This window comes from Lagopus leucura, unplaced genomic scaffold, assembly GCF_019238085.1.
Source record: "Lagopus leucura isolate 7727_CA_CO unplaced genomic scaffold, USGS_WTPT01 Super-Scaffold_100004, whole genome shotgun sequence".
NCBI classification, from domain to species: domain Eukaryota; kingdom Metazoa; phylum Chordata; class Aves; order Galliformes; family Phasianidae; genus Lagopus; species Lagopus leucura.
Window position 1 is genome coordinate 64576409 of NW_024962264.1, and position 27980 is coordinate 64604388.

At 48.5% G+C, this 27980-nt stretch overlaps 1 protein-coding gene across 1 annotated transcript; it reads left to right on the top strand.

Annotated features, from left to right (window-relative positions):
- The first annotated feature begins 5455 nt into the window (after positions 1–5455).
- ATOH8 (atonal bHLH transcription factor 8) lies at positions 5456–26718 on the top strand. The gene is made up of 3 exons (XM_042871793.1): positions 5456–5917; positions 17051–17242; positions 25126–26718. The coding sequence occupies exons 1-3, from the start codon at positions 5456–5458 to the stop codon at positions 25129–25131; spliced, it is 660 nt and encodes a 219-aa protein (XP_042727727.1). The 3' UTR covers positions 25132–26718.
- The last annotated feature ends 1262 nt before the right edge of the window (positions 26719–27980 follow it).

Here is a 27980-nt window from a genome sequence, read left to right on the forward strand (position 1 = left end):
TGGAGTGTATCCAAACTAATCTGCATGACTGCCAGGCACCCAGCAGCTCCCACCAAGATGTACATCAGTGTTTCAGAAAGTCAGATAACCAACCACAACTCAAAGATATTAGGGCCACAGGGATCTTGTCTGAGCTTTCCACATAGAAAAAATAATACAGTAACTCCTGTATCAGTTTCAAAACTTAACCTATAGCTCATATCCTTAAAAGCTCTGCAGTTTTTATTTATACAATCACTACACTTCAAGCAGTGTAGAAACAGTTATTCCTTTAGGTAATATGTCGTGAGGATCGTTATGTTCTGCATAACTACATGGCTCTTGTCACAAGGCTCATCTCTTCTGCCTCTGCATCTCATTGTACTTCTTTCTGATGAGAGGAGAGGAGAGGAGAGGAGAGGAGAGGAGAGGAGAGGAGAGGAGAGGAGAGGAGAGGAGAGGAGAGGAGAGGAGAGGAGAGGAGAGGAGAGGAGAGGAGAGGAGATGTCATTGTTAATCTAAGAGAATAAAACAAAGCTGCTGACTGTCATAAGCACTTTTCCCTCTGAGTGCATATTTGACAGCACTGTGTGACAAAGAAGCATTTAGAAAGAAACACAATGTTAAGTCAATGACAGATAAGACTCCAGTGTTGGGTGTGAATAATTCTTGTTACCTCATTTCACTATTTTTTCTCAGAAGACTCCAAGAAGACTCTTCTTTAATCCTGCCCATGCACATTTGCCAAGTCTCCAAACAGCTTTAAAAAACCTCACTGATGAGAGACCACCAACTTTACGATTTCTTGCAGCTCCCACTGTACATTTTATGGGTATTCAGCAATGCTTTCCTAATGCTGCAGAAATTTCTCTTCTCTTTACTAGCACTAGATGTGTTTCATCAGCCGTCTCTCACTTTCTCCTCTCCTGCCTATATTCTCAAATTGCTGATTTTTAAGACATATTTTTCACAGAACTATAAAAATAGTGGATTTCTTCTTCCTTTTCATTTTTTTTCAGATCAGGGACAGGACAAAAGTTGAGCCTGCCAACTTTGTTAATTTTTATTTCTTTTCTGTTGTTGTTGTTGTTTAAATACTTCATAATAAAAGAATGTGCTCCCAATGGAATTTTTACTGCAAAGAAGAAAAGTTCTCCCATTCTCCTATCCCACATCTTACACGCTTCAAAACACACAGCAAAATTCTATACCTGTAAGAAGGAGGGCTGCTCAGGTGCTGTCAAACCATTCATGATAAAGTCATGGTACATGGCACATATTTAAAAGTTAATGGAAGAAGGATTAAGGCTGCATCTCCATAACGCCTGGATGACTCAACTTCACATTGACAGAATCAGTGTGCCAATTGCAACCAGACTTTCTGTTTTTCTTCTATAGTAATTTAAAATAATTCCCCTCGTCTGAGGAGAATGCTGGAAAATGTACATGGGAGCACACATCCCTTCTTAACAAGTGCAGAGCCCTAGCTTTTCACAGCATTTGGAAATGACTTTCTGGTTTTCAGAAAGTACAAAGCCATCACCAGCTGCATCACCCTTCAGAAAAGTTCAGGATGCTCTCCTGAGGATGAAATCCCATTTGCTGTCCTCTGTTTTGGAGCCATTTTGCCATCGCTTGTCTGCCCCCTACGTTGGGAGCTGAAGACAAGCCAAGATCACAAACAACATCTACTGTTCAGTCTTGTCACTTAAACGTTAGACTGTTTCAGCCTCCTTTTCCTATTTCTTTATTACTTTTTAAAAAGATATTATTTGAAGAAACATTCTTGAGTTTCACAGCTATGTCTTCCAACTCCACCAGTTCCAGCAGATAGGTTTAGGAGAACAGATAGGTTTTGGAAATGGCACTGCAGCATCAAGGCAAGCTCTGCCCCTTACTGGATCTGCAGTGCAGTCAGAATCACAGAATCAGAAAGTTGGAAAAGATCACTAAGATCACCGAGCCCAACCACCAACCCAACCCCACCATGCCCACTACCCCCTGTCCCTCAGTGCCGCATTTCCACATTTCTTGAACCCCTCCAGGGACATCACTGACTCCACCACCCCCCTGGACAGCCTATGCCAATGCCTGACCACTCTTTCTAAGAAGATTTTTTTCCTCATATCCATCCTGAACCTCGCCTGCCATAACTTAAGGTTGTTACCTCTTGTCCTTATCCATGACTTTGAGTAATCCATGACTTTGAGTAACTCAGTGCCAGATGATGGTGGAGTGAGAGGTTAACACTTCTTCAGCAATAGTCCGCTCAGGATTTTACCCACACTCTCAGGCCCTCACAATGGACTAGCAAAGGGATTATGTTCTTATTTATTTACTCATGAAGGTAGAGGTAACAAAGCTGCATGGCATGCCTCTTGGTTAGTGCTTGTAATGAAGCTAATTATTTGATGGTTCTTGAAATTGAAGAACAACCCCTTTCGTATCCTACAAGAATGTGGCCACAGCTAAACATCTGCTGTATTAAATAGGGCTGGGTTGGGTCAACTTTGCTCACCCAAGAAAGAGCAATAGGGGTATCCTCATTGCTTGCACCAGCTCAGCTCTGCTATCAGCGAAAGCTCACCTTGTGTGTACCAGTGCTCTCCAAGACCTGGGAATACATGCCCTATAGGACACCACAGGGCTGTTAAAATGATGCAGCTCTGAGCAAAGACAAGGCTGATATTGAGTGGCCAGAAGACAGGAAAAAAGTTTCTTTGCTCCTCATAACCACAGCCCCACTCCCCTGCACTTCTCTCCAATGGGCAGGCAATTCCCTCCATCTGTTTTTCACCTCATGTTATCATTTTGGCACACGGGTACCGTGCAGCAGAATGAGCTGCTACCCCCATATGGCACACAGCAGCTGGCACAGAGCTGGGATTTATTGACATTTTGTCCCCAAAACACAAAGCCATGCTCCTCCAAGCCGGGATACCACACATCACGGTAGTGATTTCTGTGAGCAACATGGGCAACGTGAGCTCAGGCATTGCTGCTCATCTCCATCACATGGGGCTGGTGTGCCAAAGGGATCCAGCATCCTGCTTGTTTCAGTTAAAGAGCAACTTTCGGCTAAATAACTCTGCAGACGAGGCAGTGGAGACCCTTTTAAAGCTCTCTCCCCTTGGTTTAGCTTTGAATAAGCTTTGATTTCAATCACCTCTAAGGCAAAGAGCAACAAGGCAGTCAGATGGTAACAGCAGCCCACTGGCACTTTGCATTGGTTGCAATGCACCGGCTTGGTGTGCATGCAGCATCTGTGCTGCAGAGATGGCAGCTGGCACCACTGTGTCCTCTGCAAATGGGGACAAAGCACCAGCACCTATGAGCAATGGAGCCCTGACTGGGGCCCCCTTTAGCCCTGTTGTGATACCCGTAACCACAAGGATACTAAAATGAGAGGAGCAGAAGGTCTGACACCGGGTATGTGACCAGGGTCACTCAGGTTTAGGTTTCTTCTTGGAAGCACTCCCTATCACAGCCACACCAAAAGAGCGGCTCTATAACCAACACCCAGAAAATGCCCACGCCTTGAGGTCAAGAGGGAAAAACAAATGGTGCAAATGGCTGCAAACTTGTTTGTTTTTGGTGGGCTTCACTTATTTACCCCCCAGAACGATTTGCTCTGTGGAGTCAAGCTAGAACAGCAAAGGATTGTAGATAGCCAGAATTTAATGCTGACACTGAAATTTGGCCAAGATCTTGTGTTTAATCCTCCTTCTCCTGTTAGAAGAGCCTCAGAAAGTTTAATGTAGGCTTCCAGGGAATGCCAAATCTCCTGAACAATGAGAGCAGACACTGCTGGAGTGGCTGGGGCCCCTGGTACCCTTAGAACATTGGGATAAAACAGGTTAGTCAAAAATCCCTTTCTTGGCTCTCCTCTTAAAGACTGAAATCAGGAGCAAAGATGAAGAAAATAACCATCAGTGATAGCACTAGTAGCAGAAGATCAACAAGTGAGCTCAACTGGCTCACCTAAAATCCTTCTGCAAAAGAAAACAAAACTCCAGTAACATCTTGGACAGAGGATTTAATAGAAGGGGCAGCAGGGCCACGACAAGGTGCTGAACCATGACTCAGCACACCTTCTCTTGGATTGCCCCAATACCTGACCACAGCACTGAATGAACCACCAGGCATTGCTTGTCTTGCTCTCATGGATCTCAGCTAAAGGTGAGCTCCCTTTGCTCACCTCATGTGGTCCCAATGGCTGCAAGGTAGACACGCCATGGCGGAGGGTTGGGAACCAATGTCCCTCTTCCAGCAGTGAATTCAAGCATCTCACACCTTACATGCCAATGACTCTCAACAACAATGCTGTTGTTTAAGGGGTTCGAGTGATTACCACAACAGAAGCCAAGTACCTAAATCATGAAGATACTTCTAAAAATGACACTCACATTTTCCCACAGTCTTGCAGGAAGTTTATTCCCAGCAAACCTCTGCCTCTTTGCAGCCCTCCCTTCCAACCTGGCTCTGCCATGCTCGGTCTGCACCCTCATTAGGATGAGGAAGGGGCATTCAGGGTGCGCAAGGGCCCAGCAGGACACAGCTCGTGGCCCATAGCAATTACCCTCAAGTCCAGGCTCCGTGGTTCACCCTGTGAAAACTAGGTCGGACTTTTGCTGCAAGAATAATTCTCACAAGAGGATCCAAATATGGTAGCAGAGTGGTAACAGAGGAGTGGATTTTGAGGAGTAACAACAGGCAAAGTGGCAACAAAACAGACAGAGGGTGGGTGTCAGGGCTTCTCTTGCTTTCCATCCTGCCAGGGAGCTCAGGGCACCATTAGGAGTGCTGCATGAAGTCAACAAATCATAGAATGGCTTAGGGTGGAAGAGACCTTAAAGATCATTGCTTCCAACCTCCTGGACAGGGTTAAGGGTCAGGCAGCCCCAGCTCACAGATCAGGATTTCGATGTGGGAAATGAGTGATAAGAGAAGTGGTTGTTGGAAACCAAAGCGAATCCCGAATTTCACTAGAGAGGGAGCGGGATGAGGGGGAAAATGAAAAAACAAGCGCACACGGTGGGTCACCGCAAGTCTCCGGGGGGCAGGATTTCTCTTCCATCGCATGGAAGAGTGAGATTAAAGAAGAAAGTGGGAGTGGGGTGGGAGGGAAGGGAAGGGGAGGGGGGGGATGAACAAAGGAGATTGGCAGCACAGCTGTTTTGGGAAGAAAAAAAAAAAAAAAAAAAGCCAGCCTTCCTGTTTCTTTAAAGCCGCTCATCTGCGCGGCGGGCCGGCTGCCGGCGGGGAGAGGCGGGCTGCAGGAGCCGCGCACGGACGGACGGACGCACGGACGGACGCACGGAGCGAGCCGGGGCTCCGCTGCCCGACGCGGCCGATCGGGCGCAGATGGGCGGCGGCGGCGGGAGGAGCGGGGCGGCGGCGGCGGCGGCAGCGGCGGCAGCACCGGGAGCGGAGCGGCGGGGCGGGCGCTGAGCGCAACCGCGCATTGCCCCGCGCCATGCGGAGCACGCCGCTGGCCGAGGGCGAGCCCTGGCCTCGCCTCTGTCCCGCCGCCGAGCTCGGGGGGCTGCGGCGGCTGAGACGCAAACACGGCTGCAAAAGTTTCCGCGTGGAGCTCAAAGTGCTGAGCGGGCGCCGGTCGGGGCTCCGCGCACCCCCGGCTCCTCCGCCGCCTCCCCCGGCTCCGCCACCCGCTTGGGAACCGCGCGGAACCGCCGCGCTCGGAGCCGCCGCCAGCGCCTTCCCCGCCGCGCCGCCGCCTCCGCCGCCCCCCGCCGCCGCCCGCCCGCAGCCTCCGCCGCCGCCTCCCGCCGCCTCCCCGCGCCCGCGGCCGGGCGAGGCTGCCGGCGTCTCGCCGGAGATCAAAGCCCTGCAGCAGACGCGGCGGCTGTTGGCCAACGCCCGGGAGAGGACCCGCGTCCACACCATCAGCGCCGCCTTCGAGGCGCTGCGGAAGCAGGTACCTGCCGGGCCGAGGTGCCGGGAGACGGGGTGCGGGGGGGATGCGGTGACAGGAGGGGATGTCGCCTGGGAGCGCCGAGGGTGGAACCGTGCTGTCAATCGGGACCGAGAAACAAGGATTTTTCATTTGCCTGCGTTGGGAACTCGGGATTTTTTTCCGTTTCTTTTTCCCCCCGGAGACAGAAGGGCACAGAGGAGAAGGCAGCGCAAACGAAAAAGCCCTTGAGAGCATCACCGCGGCTCGCTGTGTGCTCCATGCAGCAGCACGTGTGCGTGCCGGCGTGCGCTGTCCTGGGGGGAGCGCAGGGCACTGGGATGGAATTCTTAAGCCCATTCAGAGGGGTTTCCCTCTGAAGCTTCCATTGTAGCTTTGGCTGAGCCCAGTGGTGCACCTTTCCCAATGAGTTTCCCCATCCCAATGAGTTTCCCATGATTTTTCAGTAGCTTTTGCTTGATGTGTGTACAGTGCTGGGCTTTCTTCTTGAGAGGGCTTAGGAAATCCTCGTGATGTTCTGGGAGTGAATAAAAGAGGTGATCTCGTGGGCAAGGTGGGACTTCTGAGAGGTGAACGATGTTGTGGAGAAAATTTCTCCATCCCATTGCCTCCCCAGTGTGTAGAAGGGGAGAGGATAGCCGAAGGAGGGAGCAAGGCTGTACACCAGCGTTATTCTTCTCATTTCTTCCCCATGAGGATAAATCAGTGTCCAGCCCTGATCTGACCCCCATATCTCTATCTCTGCTCCCTGTTACAGCTCCCAGCCATCCTGGCTTTGTTGCCTTCCACCAAATGCCAGCAGAGCTTCTCCAGGTGTCCACAGCTCACAGCCCTCTGAGCCTCACATCTCAGAGAGATGCTGAGCATCACATCGCCCAGACCCATCCCTCCAGGGCTGTGTGTCAGGCGAGAACTGCTGGTAGGCACCTAAGGCAGAGGGGCTTCAGTCACTGTGTGGCACTCCCTGCCTAACAGCACTAACCCAGGATGTTCCTCCGGTGCTGAGTTTGCCATTTGGAAATGTAAACCCCAGGCGTGATCTCTTTTGTTTCTCCAAGTTGTTTCCCTATCTTGGTTGTTTGGTGGCTGTGTGTAACGTGTTTGGAAGTGTCAGTCTAATTCTCTATGGACAGACATCTACACCACTGAAACCGCAAGGGGAAGTAGCTCTGATTTCCCAGCTCGCTGGCAGTCTTGTTCTAGGCTGAGCCTCAAGCAGAAGTCAGGCAAGCAACAAATTAAAGCCGCACTCTTTTGGGAAATGGGCAACTCTTGAAAAGCCTCAAATTCCTGGCCTTGGCCCTGCGTCCATAAATCATTTCAGCCCAGGACTCAGCTGGGAGCCCAAAGAGCCTGGAGAACAAGTTGCTGTCCTCTCTTCCCATGAAAGCCAGTCTCCAGGGTCAGTGCTGGAGCATACTGGCAGAGCTGCGCTCGCTCTGCGGACAGAAAGAAATCATTCTCTGGGAAATGTTTGCTGCGAGGTTTTCCTAGCAATTTGCTGAGGGGTGGGCTGGCTGTCCTGATCAGCATTGGATGACATTTGGATTCATTTCTCCCTGGGCTGCCAGCAGCGTGCTTGGTGCCATACGTGACATCAGGTGACAGTCGGCTTCATTGCACATAGGCGCAGTGCTGGCTGTCACTCAAATCGTTCCCACCGGTGCTGCGGAGTGGCTTTGGGATCAGGACAGAGGAGGGAAACTCTCTATCTGCACCATCCCAGCCAACAAGGCTGAGAGGCAGGAGCATGGAGAGGTTTGCTTTGGGATAGGAGTGTGCTGGAGAGCCAGTTCCTGAGGTGCTGAAATCAACAGGTCTGTGGTGAGGAGTGCACCCAGCCTGCGCTCCTTCTATAGGAAGGGATTGGTGTGCAGGAGCTGGTGGTACCTGCATGGATTCTATTTCCTTCCCACCCTGATGGGTACATGGGGCTGGAGGTGCCCACCCATGGTGCCATGGAATCGTAGAATCATTTGAGTAAGTAGGAAGGCAGTCCTAAAGGTCATCTGGTCCATTTCGTCTGCGATGAACAGAGATACCTACAGCTCCATCAGGTGCTCAGAGCTCTGTCCAGCTTGACCTTGAGTGTCTCCAAGGATGGAGCATCCACCACGTCTCTGGGTCAGCCTGTTCCATTGCCTTACCACCCTTGAAGGCAGCTGGCAAAATGCCAGTGGTCACAGAATCAATCCCACTGTAGGGTACCAGGTTATCCCAGGTGAGGAGGAGGACAGGCAAGCTGTGTTTCTCTATGGGATGCCCAGTGGCAGCCCACCATAGGGGAGTGGCTGGCACACAGTGTGCCAGGCAGATGGGCTCTGCAGCTGTGTGCATCTGGCACACATGTTTTGACTCATGGACGCCAGTTCTCCAGATGGCAGGAAGGCTTTTTGTTGTCACTGCTGTCGGTTTTGGAGGAGGAAAAGCCAGCCACAGGCATTTTATACAAGGAGGGAATAATCCAAGCATGGTTCTGAGCACTTGGCTGTGCCAGAGGTGGCAGATAAATGGGCAGCTGTTGGCTCTGGAAGGAGGAATGTGTCATTGCCATCGTCCTCACCCTTTTGTGTTATGGCCAGCAGGGATCTCTCACCATATGAGTCCCATAAAGCAGGACCAAAGATCAGATGCTTCCATGATGCAGCTCCTTCTCTGCAGTCCTGCTTCTTGTGCTGGTCAGCTATTCATCTGGGAGATTTTTTTTCCTCCCTGAATTCCCCAAGTGTCATTTGTTAAAGTCTTCTATTGATGCAGGACTCGAGGCTAATAGCGTAGTTCCCCATGGAAAACACACCTCACTGCTTACCTGTTGCAAAAGGAGGAGGAAATAGCTCTGCTGTGCTTTGCTCTCACTAAGTATCCCTGCTGAGTGCTGCTCCTCTCCCTCTTTCCACCTCCCACCCTGGGACACCCACATGGCTGCTGCTCTGCGGGTTCTTGCACCATCCCATTGCCCCAAGGTGCCATGGAGTTGCAGTAAGAGATGAGACCTGTTGTCACTTGCATCTGTTTTCCCTTGTGCTCCCGGCCCTTGTGGGTGGTCAGTGAACCCAGGCGTTGGCGATGTGGTGATGCAGCAAAGAGCTCATGGGACCCAAGGCCATTGCTTTGCTCCTTTGCGTTCTCATTTTCACATCTGGCAGACTGCAGCAGTGCAGTGGTTTCAAACTAAAAGAGGGGAGATTTATGCTGAACGTTAGGAGGAAATTTTTACTCAGAGGGTTTGTGAAGCCCAGGCACAGGCTGCCAAGAGAAGTGGTGGATGTGCCATTCCTGAAGCCACCTCCTCTGCTCCTGGAGGGCTCTCCATGGTCATCCAAGTATGCCACCATCTAGCAGCGCATTTTGCATTTGCAGGGGTTGTGGTCGTGCATCTCATCTGTGCTGACAGACCCTAAGGTGGCATCAGACTCTCCCTTGATAGCTGGAGACAACCCCAGCCGCCTCTGATCTGGAGCTGCCCATGCCTCACATCTGTTTTCTCTCCGAAGCACTGCTGTCCAGCTCTTCCTCAAAGCAGCATGTCAAGCCTCCAAGCTAGAGTCTGCACTGGGAGCAGATGTGTCCAGAGACATTAATTTTCCCTTCAAGTGCATTGGTTTTTTCCTAAATCTTTCCACTGCTGCATTACCAGGGCTCTCTGCTTTTGCAGCTGACAGGCTCGTTCTCTGCACTCCTGTGGGTTCTGGAGATATTTTAGACTTTTATGGGGCTTTTTAGCTGCTGGGGCTGGTTTTTTTTTCCCTTCTTAGTATCCTTTTGCTTTGAGCTGCCAGTGTGCATGTGACTGCTGTGGCTGGTAGTTAAATGAGAGCAGAAAGACCCCACTCCCTCCTGTGAGGAAACATTAGGAGGCTGCAAGATGCTGGTGGTGGTGGGAACCATCTCCAGGGATATGCAGAGCCAGAGTGGGTGCTGGAGGAAATTAGGAATCAGAATCATTAAGGTTGAAGAAGACCACTAAGATCATCTAGTCCAACCCTCAATCCATCCACATCATGTCCCTCAGTGCTACATCTGCACATTTCTTGAGCACCTCCAGGGACAACCTCCAGCACTTCCCTGGGCAGCCTGTTCTAATAACTAGCCACTCTTTCTGAGAATAAGTTCCCTCTATACTCGACCTGAGCCTCCCCTGGCACAACTGAAGCAATTAGCTCTCATCCAGATTCCAGACCAGCTTGAGAACCTGCAGCTTGAGCCACACACCTATGGAGACTGTGGCTCTTTGGTGGATGTATCAATGCTTGCCTGCTTTCTGCATCTTATTTTTAGGATGCACCATCATGTGTTCACCCTCTGTCATAATATCACAGAGGTCGGGAAGGCCACCAAGATCATTCTGTCCCACCATCCTCTCGTCACCACCTTGCTAATTAAACCATGTCACCCAGTGTGACATCTGTTTGATAGCAACTGAAGTTTGTCACCACCATCATATGCAACCAGTGTTGGTTGTAGCCTTGCTGCTATGGGATGGCTGAGAGCTCCCTCCATCACCTGCTCACGGGGTCTCCCAGGGCTGCATTCCCCACGTGAGCAGCGCAGCATTAATTGGGGCAGCTCAGCTGTTTGAGCCAGCCTCGGGTGATGCCACAGTTATTTAAAGTGCAGTTGAAGCAGAACTGGGAGGCACTGGGGCTTAACATCTAAGGAAGATGACGAAATACTGGCCAGGAGCAATGCAAGTGGAGAGAAAATAAGGGAGAGCACGGACAAAAGCATAAAAATCCTGAAAACAATGGCTGTGTGTCAGAAATGAGAAGGCTTCTTTGCTCCCCTTGCTGTCTAACTGATGTTATCCTCTGACACAAATCCCATTCCTGTCGGGAGATATTTGCTTTGCGTGCTGCAGCCACCCTGAGTTAACCTCTGTGTTTTCTTATGGCTCCCGCTGAAATCGGAGGAAGGAGTCTGCTTTGAATCCAGCAGGCTTTGAGCGCAGCCCCTGCTCCCTGCCTTTAGCCGTTCTCAGATTACTGCTCAGGCTGCAGTCCCTGTGATGAGGAGGGGGATGCTTGCCTATCATACATCTGGGTTATTAATCCCTGGTTAGAGCCTCCTTGGATCCATGTCCCCTTTTGTGCATCTTGCTCTCGTCCTAGTTTGAATCATAGAAACATTAAAGTTGTAAAGGTCATTGGGATTGTCTAGTCCAGCCATCAACCTTCATGGGTCCCACCTTTGTGCTTCCCTTTGTGCCAGCCAAGGAGCAGAACCTCCCAGATGTGGCCACAGCTGCAACGGAGCTCAGAGATGGGAGGGCAGCTGCCCTGCTAATATCACCCCCCAAAATGTTCCCCACTTGGGGGTTGCCTCACGTGGAGAAGATCTGCTGTGCGTTATGGCCCTGGGCTTCCTTCTTCACTAACCCTCTGTGTAGTTATTATATGGGGTGGTGGTTCAGAACACCTACAACAAAGTAAGGGCTTTGCTACAGCTCACAGCATGATATTTCTTGTGCCCAGAGGGAGGCTTTGAGGGTGCAGAACCTCCTGGCGTAGCACTTGAGGACCGTCAGCACTCGAGCGGAGCCAGGCGCGGGGCCGCGTTAAGCAGACTGCTGTTTGGAATTGCTCCGCAGGGTGAACTCACCCAGCACCACACCTAGGTTTTGTTTGCAGGAAGCCAGTTCATTTGCTCCAAGGAGTGAACTCATGTTGCTGCAATGCGAGCAGCAAAGGAGCCAGGAGCTGGGAGGAACCGGGAGCTGGGTTATCCGAAAGCACGGACCCACCCGAGATGAGAAGGCACCAGGGTCGGGGCTGCTGCTGCTGCTTTTGTTCCTGTTGACATTTTTAAGTGAGGTTTGTCTGCTGGCTGGATGCTTTGCTGCACAAACTGGTGGCAGAGGAACAAGAGCCTCCCACTCCAGTGGTGTAAAATTGCTGCCCATCGCCAGCCGGAATAGAGATCTGCAGAACATCTGACACCGCAACGCCCACGGGTTGGACAGAACAGGGCGCTTGGGACTGCATCCCTCCTCCAAGGACCATCCCAGGAGGCATTTGAGGCCAGGTTGGGTGGGATCCTGGGGAGCCTGACCTGGTGGGTGGCAACCTGCTCACAGCAAGGAGTTGAAAATGCATTGGCTTTAAGGTCCCTTCCAACCCAAGCCATTCTATGGTTCTATCATTCTGTGATCATGGCATTTTCTCACAAAGCTTACAGGATCTGGCCCTGCGGGGTTTGAATCCGTGCCTTGTGAGCACCAAATCCGTGAAGTAATGCGTCTTTAGTGGAGCACTGGAACAAGTTGCCCAGAGATGTGGTGGGTGCTCCATCCATGGATACACTCAAGGTCAGGCTGAATGGGGACTCTGAGTACCTGATGGAGCTGTAGGTGTCTCTGTTCATTGCAGGGGGGTTGGACTAGATGGCCTTTAATGGTCCTTTCCAATTCAGACAATTCTATGATTCTATGAAAACAAGTGATGATGTTCTAGACAAAACCAGTCAGTACTTAATCTTTCCACCTGCTCCCAGTAACTTCACAGTTGCCATCCCCAGAGAGGTAACGTGATGGGGACAGAAGCAGAGGACGTTTCAGAATGAGCAAAACAAGGACTGGAGTCAGAACACCAGGACTATCAAGCACTGGACATTTATATGAACCTCCTGGAAGTGTTTTTGCATGAGGCACAATGAGACAGTGAAATCCTCTAAGAGGCCGTGGGGAAGAGGCAACCAGCTGCTCTCTTGGACGTGGTTTAGCTCCCAGCATAAAAATAAATGAGATGAATTGCAAGACAGGTAAATGCCACAGCTTATGGCATGGTGTGAAGGAGCCAGCTGTCAGGAGGCCTTAGCTGATGCTATGCTACAGGCACAGGTGTTTCTCTGCCTCCCCAGCTTTCCTGCTGTAGCCAAGGGGCCAAATACATGACCTGCATATGGAGGGGGTCTGTGCAAATCCATAGTGTTAAGTTGCACTTATGTTACAATAACAAGGAGGTCCGGACCCCAGGGCTCAATGTCTTCCTTTCTTTGGGGGAATGCAATGCAAAGCCAGAGAGGACTTGACTTTAAAGACCTTATCTGTTGTATAAATTATACCATGCTCTTTTCCATGGTGACAGCACAATCCAGCCAGATGCTCAGCAATGTGAACTGCCTTAATGCTGCTCAAGTCCCTGGGATAATCCCAGTTTTCCCCACAGTCCCGTTGTGAGTATCCCTGGTCCCCTGTGCTGGGGCCTGGGTGAGAATGGACTCCAAGATCATCACTTTGGTGGATGCTGGTAAAGTGCCTGGCAGACATCCTATTGACTTCAAAGGCAGCATCTTCCAAGGACACCACCTCTGATTACAGATGTCAGGGATGGAAGGGACCTGTTACATCACATCCTATCCTGTCTTCCTGCCAAAACAGAACTCTTGTGCACAGTAACATGCCTCGAAAGCATGCATCTTGCCTTTCTTCACCCTGAGGGTCACTGATAAGACCCCAAAACCCCACAGCCATGACCAGCAAGCATCTTCTGGTCCCAGCCCACTATTTTCTGCTGCATTCCTTCAGATCAGTGTGAAATTTCACTTGCAGTTCCTTTCTGCTTGCTTTAAATCATTGCAAATAATGCAGGCAACAGGGTGAGTTGCACAGAAATCAATGGGGTCAGAAAAGGAATATTCATAGCTACTTGAGCTCTGAGCAGAACTGCTCAGTTCCCACCTTCACAGCTCTCCCTGCTGGGTTCAGATGTGATGAGCTAGAGGGGGTGTTTGAAAGGAGAGGACTTGGAGTTTACCTGGAGCACAGCACACACCTGGTCATGTAGCCTCCTACTACAGATCAGTGTGGAGCACAGGTCTTCAGCACTGTGTGGCTCTGCTGGCATCAAGTGTTTTTCCAGTGTCTTAAGATACTCCATTTGGTTGAATTTTGAATTTTCTTGGCATCCAGGTGTGTTACTGACACCCTTCACCCAACCTGGGCAGATCCCTCCCCTCCTTGCTGCTGTCTCTGTGAAGAAGTCTTCTAAGAAGTGCTGAAACCAAAGCACAAAACCTCTCTTCTCCCCCCCCCCATTGCTTGGGAAAGTGTTAGATCTGGATCTGAATTAAGTGGCTCATTCCTCTCTCAATTTTCCATGTTTAATTCAAAAGGAAACATTAAAATGGCAGGAGCCCAGCCAAGACAGGGAGGGTCCATACGAAACAGTTATTCTAACACTGTTACCATGGCAAAAACTCTTATCTCCTACTGTTGGTGCCCCGCACCCATCACAGTGGTATCTGAGCTGCATGGGGTGAAATTTTTCCTGTGTATGTACAGGGCAGCTCCAGTTTGGACTTTGCTGCATCGTGTAGAAGCGTTGTGTAACGCCAGGCGAGGGTTTGGTCAACTCTGCTAACACTGAGATCTTTCTTGGAATTTGTAGCAGGCCTGCCCAAAAAAAAAAAACAGTTTGGGTTTTATTTTGTTCCTTTAAATAAATAAATAAACAAATAAATAATGAACAACACACAGAAGAAGGAGAGCAAAACAGATGAGGAAAATAGACATTTTCCTGTCTTCTTGTGTTGCAGCTGGACAGTGTCTGTGCATCAGCCCCAACGATTTCGCGGTTGCTTTTCCTTCCGCTTGATTTAACTTCCTCCTTTCTCCAATTCTGAACTTACTCCCACATTTCACTGAATCTTTCCATTTTGGTTTCCGTCTTGGTTTTGTCTTGTGTGCTGGTGTTTGATCTGGGATCTCCACTGTTTTTGTGACACCAGTGTTGAAAGACAGTTGGGTGTTTCTGTTGCCCAAAGCTCTGCTTCCAAAATAACTCAGCTCGCTGCGTCTGGGGGCCAGGTATAACCATCTGAAGGCGGATGGTATGTTCCTTTTTGCATTGGTGATAGCAGCACTGTGGAAATGCCAGTGGAGGTCAAAGCAGTGGTCCCACTGGGTATTCCCAGAGAATAAATAGATCCCCAGCCCCCACAAGGGTATCAGTAGCAGATGATACATAGAGAAAAAGGCCCTTTGAAGCTTGTTGGCTTGCTTCTGGAGAGGTCAGATGCCGCTGGCATCTCAGATGTATCGTGCAAGCCAAATGGCCTATGGGGTCAACAGCGTTCTTCCATTAAAATCCATGTACTCATGGATAAGGGTGGTCTAGCTGAGATGTTATTGGTCTGAATTTTCATGGTAGAGTCCTCTTTTGAAGCATCTGACAAAACCAAGCTGGAAAGTAAGCTTCCTCTACTAAGAAGAGGTAGAATGTAGATGTAAAGCAATGCATATGGGGAAAACTGTACCAGATTACTCTTAGAAAACGTTAGACACTAACTGACCATAATCTCAGAGAAAGAAGACCTTAGAGTTTCTGTAGATGAAAATCTCAGATTTGTATCCAGTAGTGGCCACAAATCAAATCAGGAGTGATTAGAAAAAGACTATAAGGTGAAGCAGAGAGCATCAGCTAGATAAACTCAGAGAGCACCCACACTATGAATACTGCATGTGGTTCAGCTTCTCCCAGCTCCCCAAGGACACACTGGGGTGAGGATGGGTTCAGGGAAGAGCAACAGCAGTGCTCAGAGGTGCAGGATGGCTACAATACAGTAATCAGATGAAGAAAAAGAGATAAATGCTAGTATTATTAAGGTTGGAAAAGACCACTGAAATCCTCTAGTCCAACCATAGATGGTGGACGACTGAAAATACAGAGGAGATGAATCTGTTGCTCCCTCATCTCGAGAACTGGGGGACCTGAAGAGAGGACAGTGGGAGCCAGCTTCAAAGCAAGCAAAAGGAGGGCTGTGGTGTTGAGAAGGAGGAGGGAACTGCAAAAGCATGTTGTGGGCGCTACTATTGCCAGGGTTTCAACTTACTGTGCCAAATTAATGAACAAAAAGATCTATTGTGGGTTGCTAATACCAAGGAAGCACATCTAGCTGGGTTCGTGGAGCTGGCATTTATTGGAGCCTGGCAGAATGCTTGGGGAAATGCTATATATTTCTGAGCTGTTCTGCCCTTCCATTGATACCTGCATGCAGCTGCTATGGGGTCAGCAGAGAGGCAGAACCCCTTTTAACCCCTCTTACCTTATGTAAAACCGGGGGTGAGCCTGGCTTCGTGTCTGTGGAAAAAAGAGAAGCTCAGGCACGGGTATAGCAAGAAGCTTTAAAACTTCCAACCATAAGCAGAGCGTGATACCGTAGAGGGATGAGGAGGATGGAGGCTGGTATGGAGGCAGATGGTTGAGGGATGTTCGGCCATTGCAGTGATTGATGTTGCATGAAAACTTAGATTGACAGGCACTCAGACAGCCTGAGCAGTGAGGATGGATTTCAGATAAACGCCCGGCTCCAGTTTCCCATAGGCAATAGATTCTTGTGCATTAAGGGCTGAATGACCTTTAGCAATTTTGCAAAGTAGCGGACGGGGCCCCAAGCCTATTTGAACTCAGCGGATTTTCTCTTTTAAGCTGGACATAGCAAAGCTGTGTGCCTAAAATTGAGCTCACATGTAGCGTTTTGCTGGATGGCAATATAAAAGCAGTCCAACCTTCTGTATCCCATGCATTTATTTGGACACGTGCTGCTTAATTTGAATCGTTTGCATGTTCCACATTACACTAGAAATCTTCAAGGGTAAAGAAATAACTTACATCAGATAATGCTTTCCTGAGAGGCAGAGTGATGGGTGCTTTGGTGCTCAGCATGGGGCAGTGGGTTGGAATTTCAGAGCAGATTTGGAAGCTGTGAGTGATGCTGTTTGAGCTCATGTCACCTCTGCCAGCATTGCTCCCTTACTGCAAAAGGCTGCAATGGGGAGGATGCTCGGGGCAAGTCACTCAAGGGGCTGGCAACAGGGGGTTGGGTTTTCCAAGAAAAACAGGGTCTGGCCTCTCTGAGAAGCCAGCTGAGCGGCAGGCAGGCATCCCATGTCCTGCCATCACGCTTTGAGCAGAACTGCCCCGCTGAAATTGAGAGGTCTCATGCTGCTTCATTCCCGCAGAGATCAGCAGGGGAGTTCTTCTGCAAAACCTGTTGGGACCATATGGCCTTTTATCGCAGAGTTCCTATTTGTGTTAAAAACTGCTAAGAAAATAACCTACAATTGTTTTGTCATGCTTCGAGCGAGATGTTTTGTTTTTCTGGCCTAATTTTTTTTTCTTTCCCTGTTACCCTTTCTAGGTTCCCTGCTATTCTTATGGTCAAAAGTTGTCCAAACTGGCCATCTTGAGAATAGCCTGTAACTATATCCTTTCCCTGGCCAGACTAGCAGACCTGGATTACAGCGCTGACCACAGTAACATGAGCTTCTCTGAATGCGTGGAGCAGTGCACTAGGACCTTACAAGCAGAAGGAAGATCTAAAAAAAGGAAGGTATGTTACAGTCTCCTCCACCCCCCCCCAAATAACGGTAAAAGTTACAAAAGAGGGGGAAAAAAAATAAATCTGAAGCTATTTCCTTCCTTTCTCAACCTCTTGAATTTTTCCTGATTCTTTACTCCTTGTCTTTCTCCCACTTCTCGGCTCTTTGCTTTTTCTGTCTGATCCTGTAATAACCACATTCCTTGCTAATCAAAAGCTTTGCTCTCCTCGCCAGGCTCTTCCTCTCGTTAGTCCCCCCCTCGTGTTTTAACACAACATGATCCTATTAGCGTTGTCTTGTGGCTGTTGCTGGTTAAAAGCAACCAGCGTTTTTGAGAGCCCAGAACGTGGCCGCCCGGCTGTGATTTCTGCTTTGTTTAATCTAACACTTATCTCTGTGAAAATCGCCTGACAACAACCAAAAAAAAGTAGCTAATGGAGATGTTGTACATATAAACATATTAGGAAGATGTATGACCTGAAGGACATGCGGGTATCTTGAGGAAACAACGCTGAATCTAATTACGCATCACATTCCTTTAGCTTACTTAACGCTGAACCAATTAGGTGAAATCATCATCAAGCTGCCGTAGGAGGAAGCAGAGCGCTCGGCCAGTTTTCCTCTTGGAAAGTGACATGGGTAAATTAAAGGAGTGATTGATGTCTTTGTTCGGGCTTTTATGACAAAAAGAGTTTTGTAAACTTGAATTGAACTTCCCCCTGCTTTCTGGGCTCGCTTGTCATGCAGGATAATAAATCAGCGGGACTTTAATGGATGAATGGACAGCTAAGCTGGGGAGCAGGCTCCTTCCCGGTGTCGTTAAGGTCTGCCTCCGATTCGGGCAGGTTTCCCTGGTTTTCCTCTTTTTCAGCCCAACAAATCATCCTTCAGAAGTTTGGGTTATAAAGAAACACAATAGTATGCTCTCTGTCGCTTCCTGAGGCTGTATTTTTGACCCCCAGAGCTGTAGTGCCAGGTGAGATGTGCACAGCAAGATGTGGCCAAGGAGGTACAGGAGTTGTGTATGGGGAAGCCTGAAATTGAGGATTTACTACAAGGAAATGGGTGCTGGTGGCCCAGGAATACTGCTGCAGCGCCACCAGCCCTAGGGCAGGAGATGGGAGTGGAGTCCTAGGGCTGATCAACCTTCCAGGGTCAAAATGGAGGAAGTCATTGGTCAAAATGGAACATCCATTATGGCAGCTGGGCAATTCACTGGGCTGGCTCTGAGGCTTTTGGTGCCTGATGGGCTGAGTCTCATTGTCTTGACTTATGTAAACCAACACAAGCTTCAAGACAGAAAACTTGGATCTGGATTTCAAGTGGCTCCATATCCCAGGCTGTTCACATATGAGGGTTAGAGCTGTGCCCACTCTTAATTAAAAAAATAAATTAAGAATTAAAAACCTTCCATTTTTGGCTTTTGCTCCAAAGCGCGTGTACAGAGAAAAGCCCTGATCCTATTGAGAGCACATGAACAATGAAACTCTCCCAGGACATTGGCCATCATGCCTCCACAGAGGCCACCACCAGTCCCAGAAACAGCATAACCGGGAGAAAATCTGCCTTTGCTTCGTATCATCTGAGGACACCCATCCTCACCCCCCTCCAAATACCTTCTCCAAAAGGAAAGACAAGTTTTGTCCTAACATCCTGGTCCATGCTCTACCTTACTTTTCTTTCTAGAAATTGTCTTGCAAATGCAGTTCTGCCATACTGGAAAGTCTGTGTGGAGGATTTTCTGGGCAACCCAAGAGTCTCTGGGTTGCCCTTGCTGATAGGAATCATTTTATTTTAAGCTTGTGTGATGGCCAGAGCACATTCAGTTGAAGATGGAGCCAAAACTAATAGGGTTCACTGAGGAGCCTCAAGCAGTCAGCAAATCCCAATAGACAGGAGACATGAAGACAAGAGATGCAAAGACAGGATTGAAATGGTCACCCTATCATGGTGTGTCCCTTTCTCTTCAAGCCAAGCCATGGCATTGCGAGCACGAGGGGGAAGGCTGTTGGCAAACTGGAGCAGTAAATCTGGGATAGCTGAGCAGAAAAGATGGGAGCTCTGGATGTCAGGTGGTGTGGAAGGATGTCTCTCCTGGGGGGTCTCGCACAGGCAGCTGGAGGAGGATACAATGGCTTGGCCCAAAATCACCGCATGCTCATTAATTCTGAAATCGGCACGTTTTCTGTGCCGAGCGTGGTTTTAATCAGGTCTCACAAACCACTGCTTGCTGAGCAGTTCCTTCTGAGTTACAGACTTCAGGGTGGATTTTTGTTGTTGCTGTTCTCTTTTTGTTCTTTCTTTAAAAAAAAAAACCACAGCAAGCCCCAAGTGCAGACCTCTGGTATTCGCACTGTACTGCGCCCTTATCTGCTACCATCTCTGTTCTATTGCGTTTCTCCCTGCCCCTATCTCCTGAGTTCCCTGGCAGATTGCAGCATGCTGTGGCACCGTGAGCATCTCACACAAAAAAGTAGCTGATGGGAGTTTGTTTTGGCAAGCGGGGGCTCCAGATGTTGCATTTGCTGGATTCTGCATTGCTTTGTGCTTTGTTTTTGAGGGTGAATTATCTGCTGTCCCTAATGTTAGGTTGTTGTGTGCAGACTTTGTTGTTGCAATAGGAAATTTAATAGGTGGTTTTTTTCCCCCCTTCCACTCCATTGTGTTAATTAGAAAAGTTGGCTTTAGCCTCTCCAGCTATTTTAGCTAAGAAAAAAATTCCCCTTTCCAGTCTTAACTGCTGTTATAGAGTGATTTAAGTCGTTGCAACTGAGATTTGACCAAGGGTGTTTGGTGATTGGAGATCTCATTTATAAGCAGCCAAAGGGGTAACTGAAGGCCTACAAATGCCTTTTTCTAAAAAAAATAAGCTGCATGAGGAGGTGGCAAGTTACGATAGAGTTCATTTTTGAAAGCTGGCTTTTGGCTGGTTATAAAAGGGCTCTGCACTAAGTTATGCCCTTCACAGTGCATGCATGAGTCACAGTGTTGGAGTCACCGTCCTTGGAGGTGTCTGAAATATGTGGAGATGTGGCACTGAGGAACATGGATTAGTGGGCATGGTAGGGATGGGTTGGTGATTGAACTTGGTGATCTTAGAGGTCTTTTTCCAACCTTAATGATTCTATGATTCAGCGTGATGGAGATTTTGACTGTGACATCCCTGCTGAGCTCTGGATCCTGTTGGAGCTTTGCTTGGATCTGAGGTCCCAGCTGGGGACATATCACGGGTGGCCAGGAGTCCCCCAAAAGCCTCACTTGGTTTTTGTGGGGCTTTGGGTCCTGCTGCAGGCTACTTATCGCAGCTCTATGCTCCAGGTGAGGCGTCGGAACAGGCTGCCCAGGAGGTGGTGGAATCGCCATCCCTGGAAGCATTCACGAAAAGTGTAGATGTGGCACAGAAGAACATGGTCTAGAGTATTTACGGGCATGGGCTGCTGGTTGGACTAGATGATCATAGTGGTCTTTCTGACCTTAATGATTGTGTGATTACATGATCCATATGCTCTGCAGAATGGCTGCATTAAGGGGTCTGGGAGGGTTTGGGGCTGGGGGTACAGAGCAGTGCTCCCCATGTCTACAGGGCAGCTCCCACCCACTCTCCAGGCAGCACAGCATAGCTTTTTGCTCATCACAAAACACCGTATGCTAGGCAGCCCTAACACCATGACAACCCCGTAACAACCAGAAAACTCCTAAAAAAAATATCTATATATATGTATGTGTGTGTGTGTGTGTGTGTGTTGGGGGGGGGGAGGAGGGGGGGGTATTTCACCCCCAAAAAACCTCCCTTCTTTGCCTCCCACCGGTTGCTCTGCTCAGCAGCAGCATGGGAGCCACGCCGGAGCTGGGAGGGAGGGCCGGGCGGTTGGGTTGGGTGGTTGTGTTATATTTTTTTTTGGCTTCCCCCCCCTTTCCTCCCCGTCTCTTCTGGCAGTCGCAGACTCCAGATGTTCGGAGCGCGAGCTGGGAAGTCCTGCTGGCGCCACTTGGGGCAGAGGGCAGGGGAAAGGCACGCGAGCTGGAACCCGGAGTACTCAGTCACTGCAGGACTTGGCGCATTCCCCAGCTTGCTGCTGGCACATTCCCCGGCTCTCTCCTGGCCATCTGTTCCAAAAAAACACTTTCAGAACCTCATCATCACTCAGGATACAACACTGCGAGCAGCTGTTAGCGAGGCAGAAGGAAAAAAAAAAAAAAAGAGAAAACCATGCGAAAGGTCTCTTTGTGAGAGAGGAAACTGGGTTATGAATAACAGGCGAGCAGTTGGAGCTCAATAAAAGTTTTCTGCTGGAATTTAGTTTCTTGGGTTTTTGAGTCCCGGGGTCTGCGTATGTGTGTGGATGCACACAGACACAAGGAATTAAAACTAAAGATGAGCTATATATATGTTCCCTGATAATTAGATGATATAGGAGCACCCACGGCATGAAACGCCGCTCCATTTGTCGCCGTCTGTTGCACCAAAATTGCTCACGTTATGTATGTAATTATTGCATTATATAAAACAGTTATTGTGGTGTTCTGCCATGCCTTGGTGCTGCCCCATTGCTGCTTGCCTAAAAGCAGATTTCCTGCTGTAGGTGAGGTTTATTCCCACATACTGCAGCACATTTACTCTCTGGGAGTGGGGTTGTAAAAGAGAAATGGTAGCGTCAGGCTTAATTTGTATGGCATTTCTGTTTGCTCGAAGCATATTTTTTCTATAACCCTGCATCAGGATCCATGATTTATTTACATGGAGCCCTGAGCTGGAGGCACAGCTCCCAGCTTGGTTTGCTCACCCGGTGCTGGTGGCAATCGATCACCTGATAGCGATATCAGATGGTGTTACCGCATCGTGTTCGGGTGATCTGCACGGCATTTCTTCCCTGTGGATTCCCGTCCTGTGCTCCGGGAGAGTCTGGTAATGAGGTTGGAGCTCCCTTTCTCTGCAGTCTGATCAAGCAGAGGTTCCTCTTTAAAAATAGCTCCCTCTCCCTGCTCGCACTTGCAGGCAGGCAGGCAGCCAGGCTGCTTCCCTGGGGAAGAGCTGGGCCGCAGGAGAGCAGTGATCCTTCCCGTCCATCTGCCTGTCTGCGGCTGCAAGACAGCAGGGTCCGTAGGGAAGCTGGGTGCCATGTGAGTTTTCCCTGCCCTGTGCTTATAGCTCATGTTTTGAGATGCCCCTGCACCCCAGTGACCCAAACAGCAAATGTGAATGAGCAGAGGGGTTAGGCTGAGGATTCTCTGTGGCTTGAGCAGAAAAAACAAGAGGTTTCCCTCTACTCCAGTTACTACCGTGGGGGGGAGATTCACCCCACAGCTATCAGGTAACTTCAGCAAAAGGAGTATGTGACTCGGGGAGATAGGAGAAGCCTTGGAACAAAGGTTGACTCCATTCCAACAGTACTTTGATTTATAGAGATTGAAATGCTCTGGGATGCTGCAAACTCACCAAGGTCATTGGGCCAGTTGTCAAATTCAAGAGCCAAGGGAGTTGTGATTATTAGTTTAAAGCAGACTCTGTTCAATAAATCTGTCTTCTGAGCTGCTGGCTGGAGTGGGAGCAGGTCGGGGAGAGGCAAAACCCCTTCCCACCCAGCACCCCCCTATGAGCCCCCGGGACCAAGCAGTTCTACTGAGCTCCTCCACTGCCTTGCAGGGCTCCCTTCACCCATTCCTCCTTCCATTTATCCTTCCCTCCATCTCTCCCTGCCTCCCTTCAATCCTCCATCCCTCCTACTTTCTGTCCTACCATCCATTCCTCCCTCTCTCCATTACTTCCTCCATCCCTCCATTCATCATCCATCCATCTCTCATTCCCTCCATCCATTTTTCCATCCTTCCCTCCATAACTCCCTCCATCCATCCTTCCATCTGTCTATTTCTTCCTCTGTCCGTGACTTCCTCCTTTCCTCCCTCCCTCCATCCACCCTCCTTTCCACATCTTTCTTCCCAAAGCTGCTGTACTTTGACCCTCCTTTGCTCACTCCATTTTCTTACTTGCCCCGCTTTTCCCAACTGCAGTGTCAGGTGCTATTTATTCAGGATTTTCAAGAGCCCCCAGGACACAGGAGGAGGACTGGGGTCCCTCTGACTTGAGTGGCTTTGGGTAAGAGTGAGGCTGCTCCTACGGGGGATTTGCTCACTAAGACTGTTGTTCCAGACAGCAACAGGGGATGCATCTCTCTACTGTCTTTTAATATTAATCATAGGATCATACAATGGATTGGATTGGAAGGAACATTAGAGATAGAGATCATCCAATTCCAACCTATCTGCTGTAGGCAGGGTTGCCACACACTAGATCAGGCTGCCCAGGGCCCTGACCTTAATGAGAGCATTCAATACTTCCCTCCTTTTTCTTCATTTCCCCTCTTTTTTTTCTTCTTTTATTCCTCTCATTTTTCTTCTTTTTCTTTCCATGTGACAAAAATTAAATAACTCTCATTTCTATTACAGGTTATTAATAATCATAATTAATTGTTGGAAAATAGTTTTAGGCATTTCCTATCAGAAACTTTTGTGATACACAAGTCTGTTTGTCATTCTCTCACCCAACCCCTGTGTGTTCAAAATCCTGAGTCCCAGCTAATTAGGACGGTGGTTTTTCCTGCCTAGAACAGCACTAGGTAGTGTGTTAGTCAGAAGAGACAACATGTCATTGATAATAATAGCATGATGAGCTCCATTTTTTTATTTGCTGTGTGCCAATCAGAAGGGCAGGCCTGATGCAGGAAGGGTTTGCAGTGAGGCTCTTGTATCCCCATCCCTCCCCTTAGCCCATTGTGGATGCTCACCTGGGATGGGTCATCTCACAGGCAGCAGCCCTAATTATAGTAATAATAAAGTAGAACATCAATGTCATAATACTTCCAGAGAATTATAGAACCACGTCACCATCTAGGTTGGCAAAGACTTTCAAGATCACCAAGTCCAACCACCAGTATGACCTACCGAGTCCTGGCACTTTGTACCTTAATGTTACAAAATTCAATAATAGAAAAGGGGAGAGAGTAAAGCAACAAATGGATCTGAGAAAGAATGTTTTTTGGTCAATCAAAAGGAGTTTGACCTTTTTAGACTGTCATCAAGACGCCTGGTCTGTCTGGAGAATTGATGGCCGTGTCCAAAGGACCGTCAGGGGCCGCACTGCACCCTGGAAAGCTCTGAAGTCCACTGGCAAAAAACAAGAAACGGTGGTTGGACTCAGAAAATGGGATCCATTTCCAAGTTTCTAAATTCCTGAGTTACTTAAAGGAGGATTTAGGAGCCCACGTGATGAAGGCAGTTTGGCCAACTGCGATGTGACCTCATCAAAGAGTGAGCCCAAAGGATTTTACTGTGTTTTGAAGTATGCTAATGATTGTTTGTGGGATATTCACAGGGCTTATTTTAATGTCAGAGGGGGTTTAGATGAGGTTTTTCCTGCCTCAAAGTGTTGCGCATTGAAGTTGTGCTTTTTACGATGGCAGCAGTAAACCTGTACCAGTTACTCACATACACCTGCCTCTACCTCTCCTGTGGGCTGAGGAGCTGTTTCTGTGGAAATAAATGTGATAACCACAATAGCAAAATAGGTCCCACAGGTCTGGGCCACACCAGCTCTTTTGCTTCCCTTTTGTAATTCTGAGATTGACTTCGGATTCTGAAAATGGATCCAGAGGTCTTCTCCAAAGCAGGTATTTGCCAACATGTCTCATTTTGTTCCTTTTCCTTCCCAAACTTTCCTTGTTCCCTCTCTCTCTTCCAGCACTCTAGGGACTCTGCCCACCTAGCTGTCAATGCCCAACAAGCCAAACTCCAGAACAGTTGCACTGTGGGTTAATGGCCCCAACCAGGGCCATTTGTGTGAGGAGCCACCAGAACAGCACATGTTCACAGTTCTGATGCTGCATCTTTCTCTTTCCAGGAGTAATAACAGGGAAGGGAGGATTCAGAAGAGCTTCCAGCCAGTTACATCTGTTCTTGGCAAAGATTGCACAATCCAGATGAAGTCTGCAAGCAGCTTTTGTGCAGAAGCCCCTTTTCAAGATGACAATTGGCCAAGGAACTTTCTCAGTCTCTGGAACAGAAAGAAAAAGAAAAAAAAAAAGGACAAGGATGCTTCTTATTGTTTTTAAGCCAGCCACCTTTTAGTACGTGCAATTTATTTAGCACTTTTCCCTTTGCTTAACTGGGAAATGTTCCCCTCTCAGCTCATGTGTACAGTCATTTTTTGTTGTTGCCGTTGTTGCTGTTGTGCCAAAGATTTGATGAAGCTTCTACACTGTGTCTTATTTTTGCCTTAATGTTAAATCCTTGAGCCAAAGAGAAGTCAGAGACACCGTTCAGATTGCAGCAAGTGGGCCAGCAGCTGTCAGGGACAGATCTGAATTTCGGAATCCTTCTGCGAGGTCCCTCTTAGCTCTCCCATCCCGCAGCCCTGCCACTAGCCTTTGGTGTGGCAATGAGTGGGGACATGGCACTGGGTGATGAACCACCATGTTGTCTTCTTCCTTGGAGCTGCTCCGTAGTTCCACCTCCTTGGCCAATTCCTGATGTTCCTGCGACATCCACAGGGTAGGGATACTGACGTGTAGGGAGAGCTGAAGCAGGATCTAGGGTGTTGGGTTTTTGTTTGTTTGTATTTTTAATAAAGAAAAAAAAATAATAAGTAGCAGCTAAGCACCATGTGAAGCAATAAAAGAAAATCAAAGGGAAGTTCAGCTAGGCAGAGTGGAACGCCGCAACACAGTTCTGCAAGCGTTTCAGTTTTGTGAGGTCATTTTCATGGGGTTTTCGACTGGTCAGAAACCCGTGTAATGCAAAGGCATTTGAATCCTATACTGTACCTTTCACTTCAAATTGAAGTAAAAAGAAAGAAAAAATGGAGAAACATTTGCTTGGAGTAAGCAGACTTTATAGGTAATGCAGTTCGTGTGCTAATGATGGGGGACAAAGCTCTGTGTTCAAGAATATGGGTTTCCAAGCTCAGGAGATTGACATATTTTGTTTCAAGTAAGGGGAAAGGTTATATTTGCAAGTCCCGGTTCAAATCCTAGTTACAGCAGCATAAATCAGGTTCCTGGGTGCCTGAAGCTGGCCAGGAACTGGGAGGGCTGGGACTGGCACCAAAGTGTCCCATCGAGCATCTGTAGGATCTGCATCAGCGGGGAGGAAATTCTCCATTCACCACATCCTCCACCCAGCATTGACGCCAGACTTGAGCTCCTCACTGGCTGCCCGTTTATTTCCCTTTTAAAGCACAGGGGAGCACTGAGCATGCAAAACCTGAGCTTGCATGATCAGTGTCTGTGGGTCTGGGGGGGCGTCTCTGCCACATCTCCTGGCTGAGGCAGGGAAGAGAGGTCCTGCAGAGGATGCTCAAGACTTTTTTCTATGTGAGTTCTGGGCACATGGGATAATGGTGTCCAGACCCCGAGGTTTTCATTATACTGCTCATCACCCCCCACCCTCACCGCTGTTCATTATTAGCAGCCCAATAAATACATTTTTAGATTGATGTTTGTATTTCTTTCTTGAAGCATGGTTTAAACCCTCTCTGTCATTACATACGTTATGTGCATCCTTTTAGGGTCATTTTCTGCATAGCACACACAGGCTGTGCCACAAGGCCAAGGGCTGTGGAAACACTGCAGACATTTCTCTCTCCAAGCAGTATCAAATATGCACTCTTCTTTTTTTTTTTTTTTTCTAAGTATGAGAAATACCATATTTTACTCCTGAGCTCTGCAGTGGTTCTCAGTTTGGGAGAGTTAATGATTATCGGTACAGCAAGGTCTGCAGGGACAGCCAGTGATACAATACCACTGATCTTATTTATTTGCTTTTTACCCCCCTTTTAGTTCCTGTTGATAGACAAAAAATTTGCTGCAAATACGTCACAGGCTGGACAGCACCGTCAAGCTGCAATTGGGGCCTTAGGTCATGCAATATTGTTTGTCCTCTTGCTTAGGGAAACATTAACCCTTGGGACCCAGCTGCTCATTTGAAATTCCAAAATTCTCTTCCCTAAAATATTCCTTGCTATTGCCACCCTACCCATTCTCTAGTAAATGCAGGAAGAAAGTCTCTAGAAGTTAAAGACTTACTTTGCTCAAAAGAAATGTTCTACAAAAGAATGCGTGACATTTTCTGCTGGTCTTTGGGGTCCCAATGGGACTTGAGACAAGGCCAGGGGAATGGCAGTGGTGATTCATAACACTACTCTGTGTCCCAAGCCAGCTCCAACAACCAACTCTGACAACAAGAAGGGTAAATTTTTACCAAAGGGTAGTAAACATGTTAGTGCTTTCCTTGAAACCCGTGGTGGAGTTGACATTTGGCTGTCCTGGCCAGGGTCAACCAAGGTACAGAGCTGACCTTGCCTCAGTCTTTCCCAGCAAACACAGTGGGCAATCACGCTGCTGATATGGTGATTATGTTTGTTAGCATGCTGTAAAAGCAAAACCCTCTGTGCTGTCACCCTTCTGCCTCAACTGGTGGAGTCAGCAGAGTCCAAGCCTTGATTCCCAACTTGGGATGCACAGGTGAAGCTGGAGGGTCAGCTCTGCCAATGTCTCGTGATGTCCAGCATGTAACGTGAATCCTGTATACCACATTAAATCAGAAATCATACTCCAAGCCAGTAACGTAACCCAGACATAACACAGGACACTTCATCAATGCTGATGCCACATCTGCTGCTTCGGATGGTGGCTGTAGTGGGTGAAGGGCCAAGGAAACACCAACAGTGTGAATCAAGGTGAGGAGCATTTTACAGCA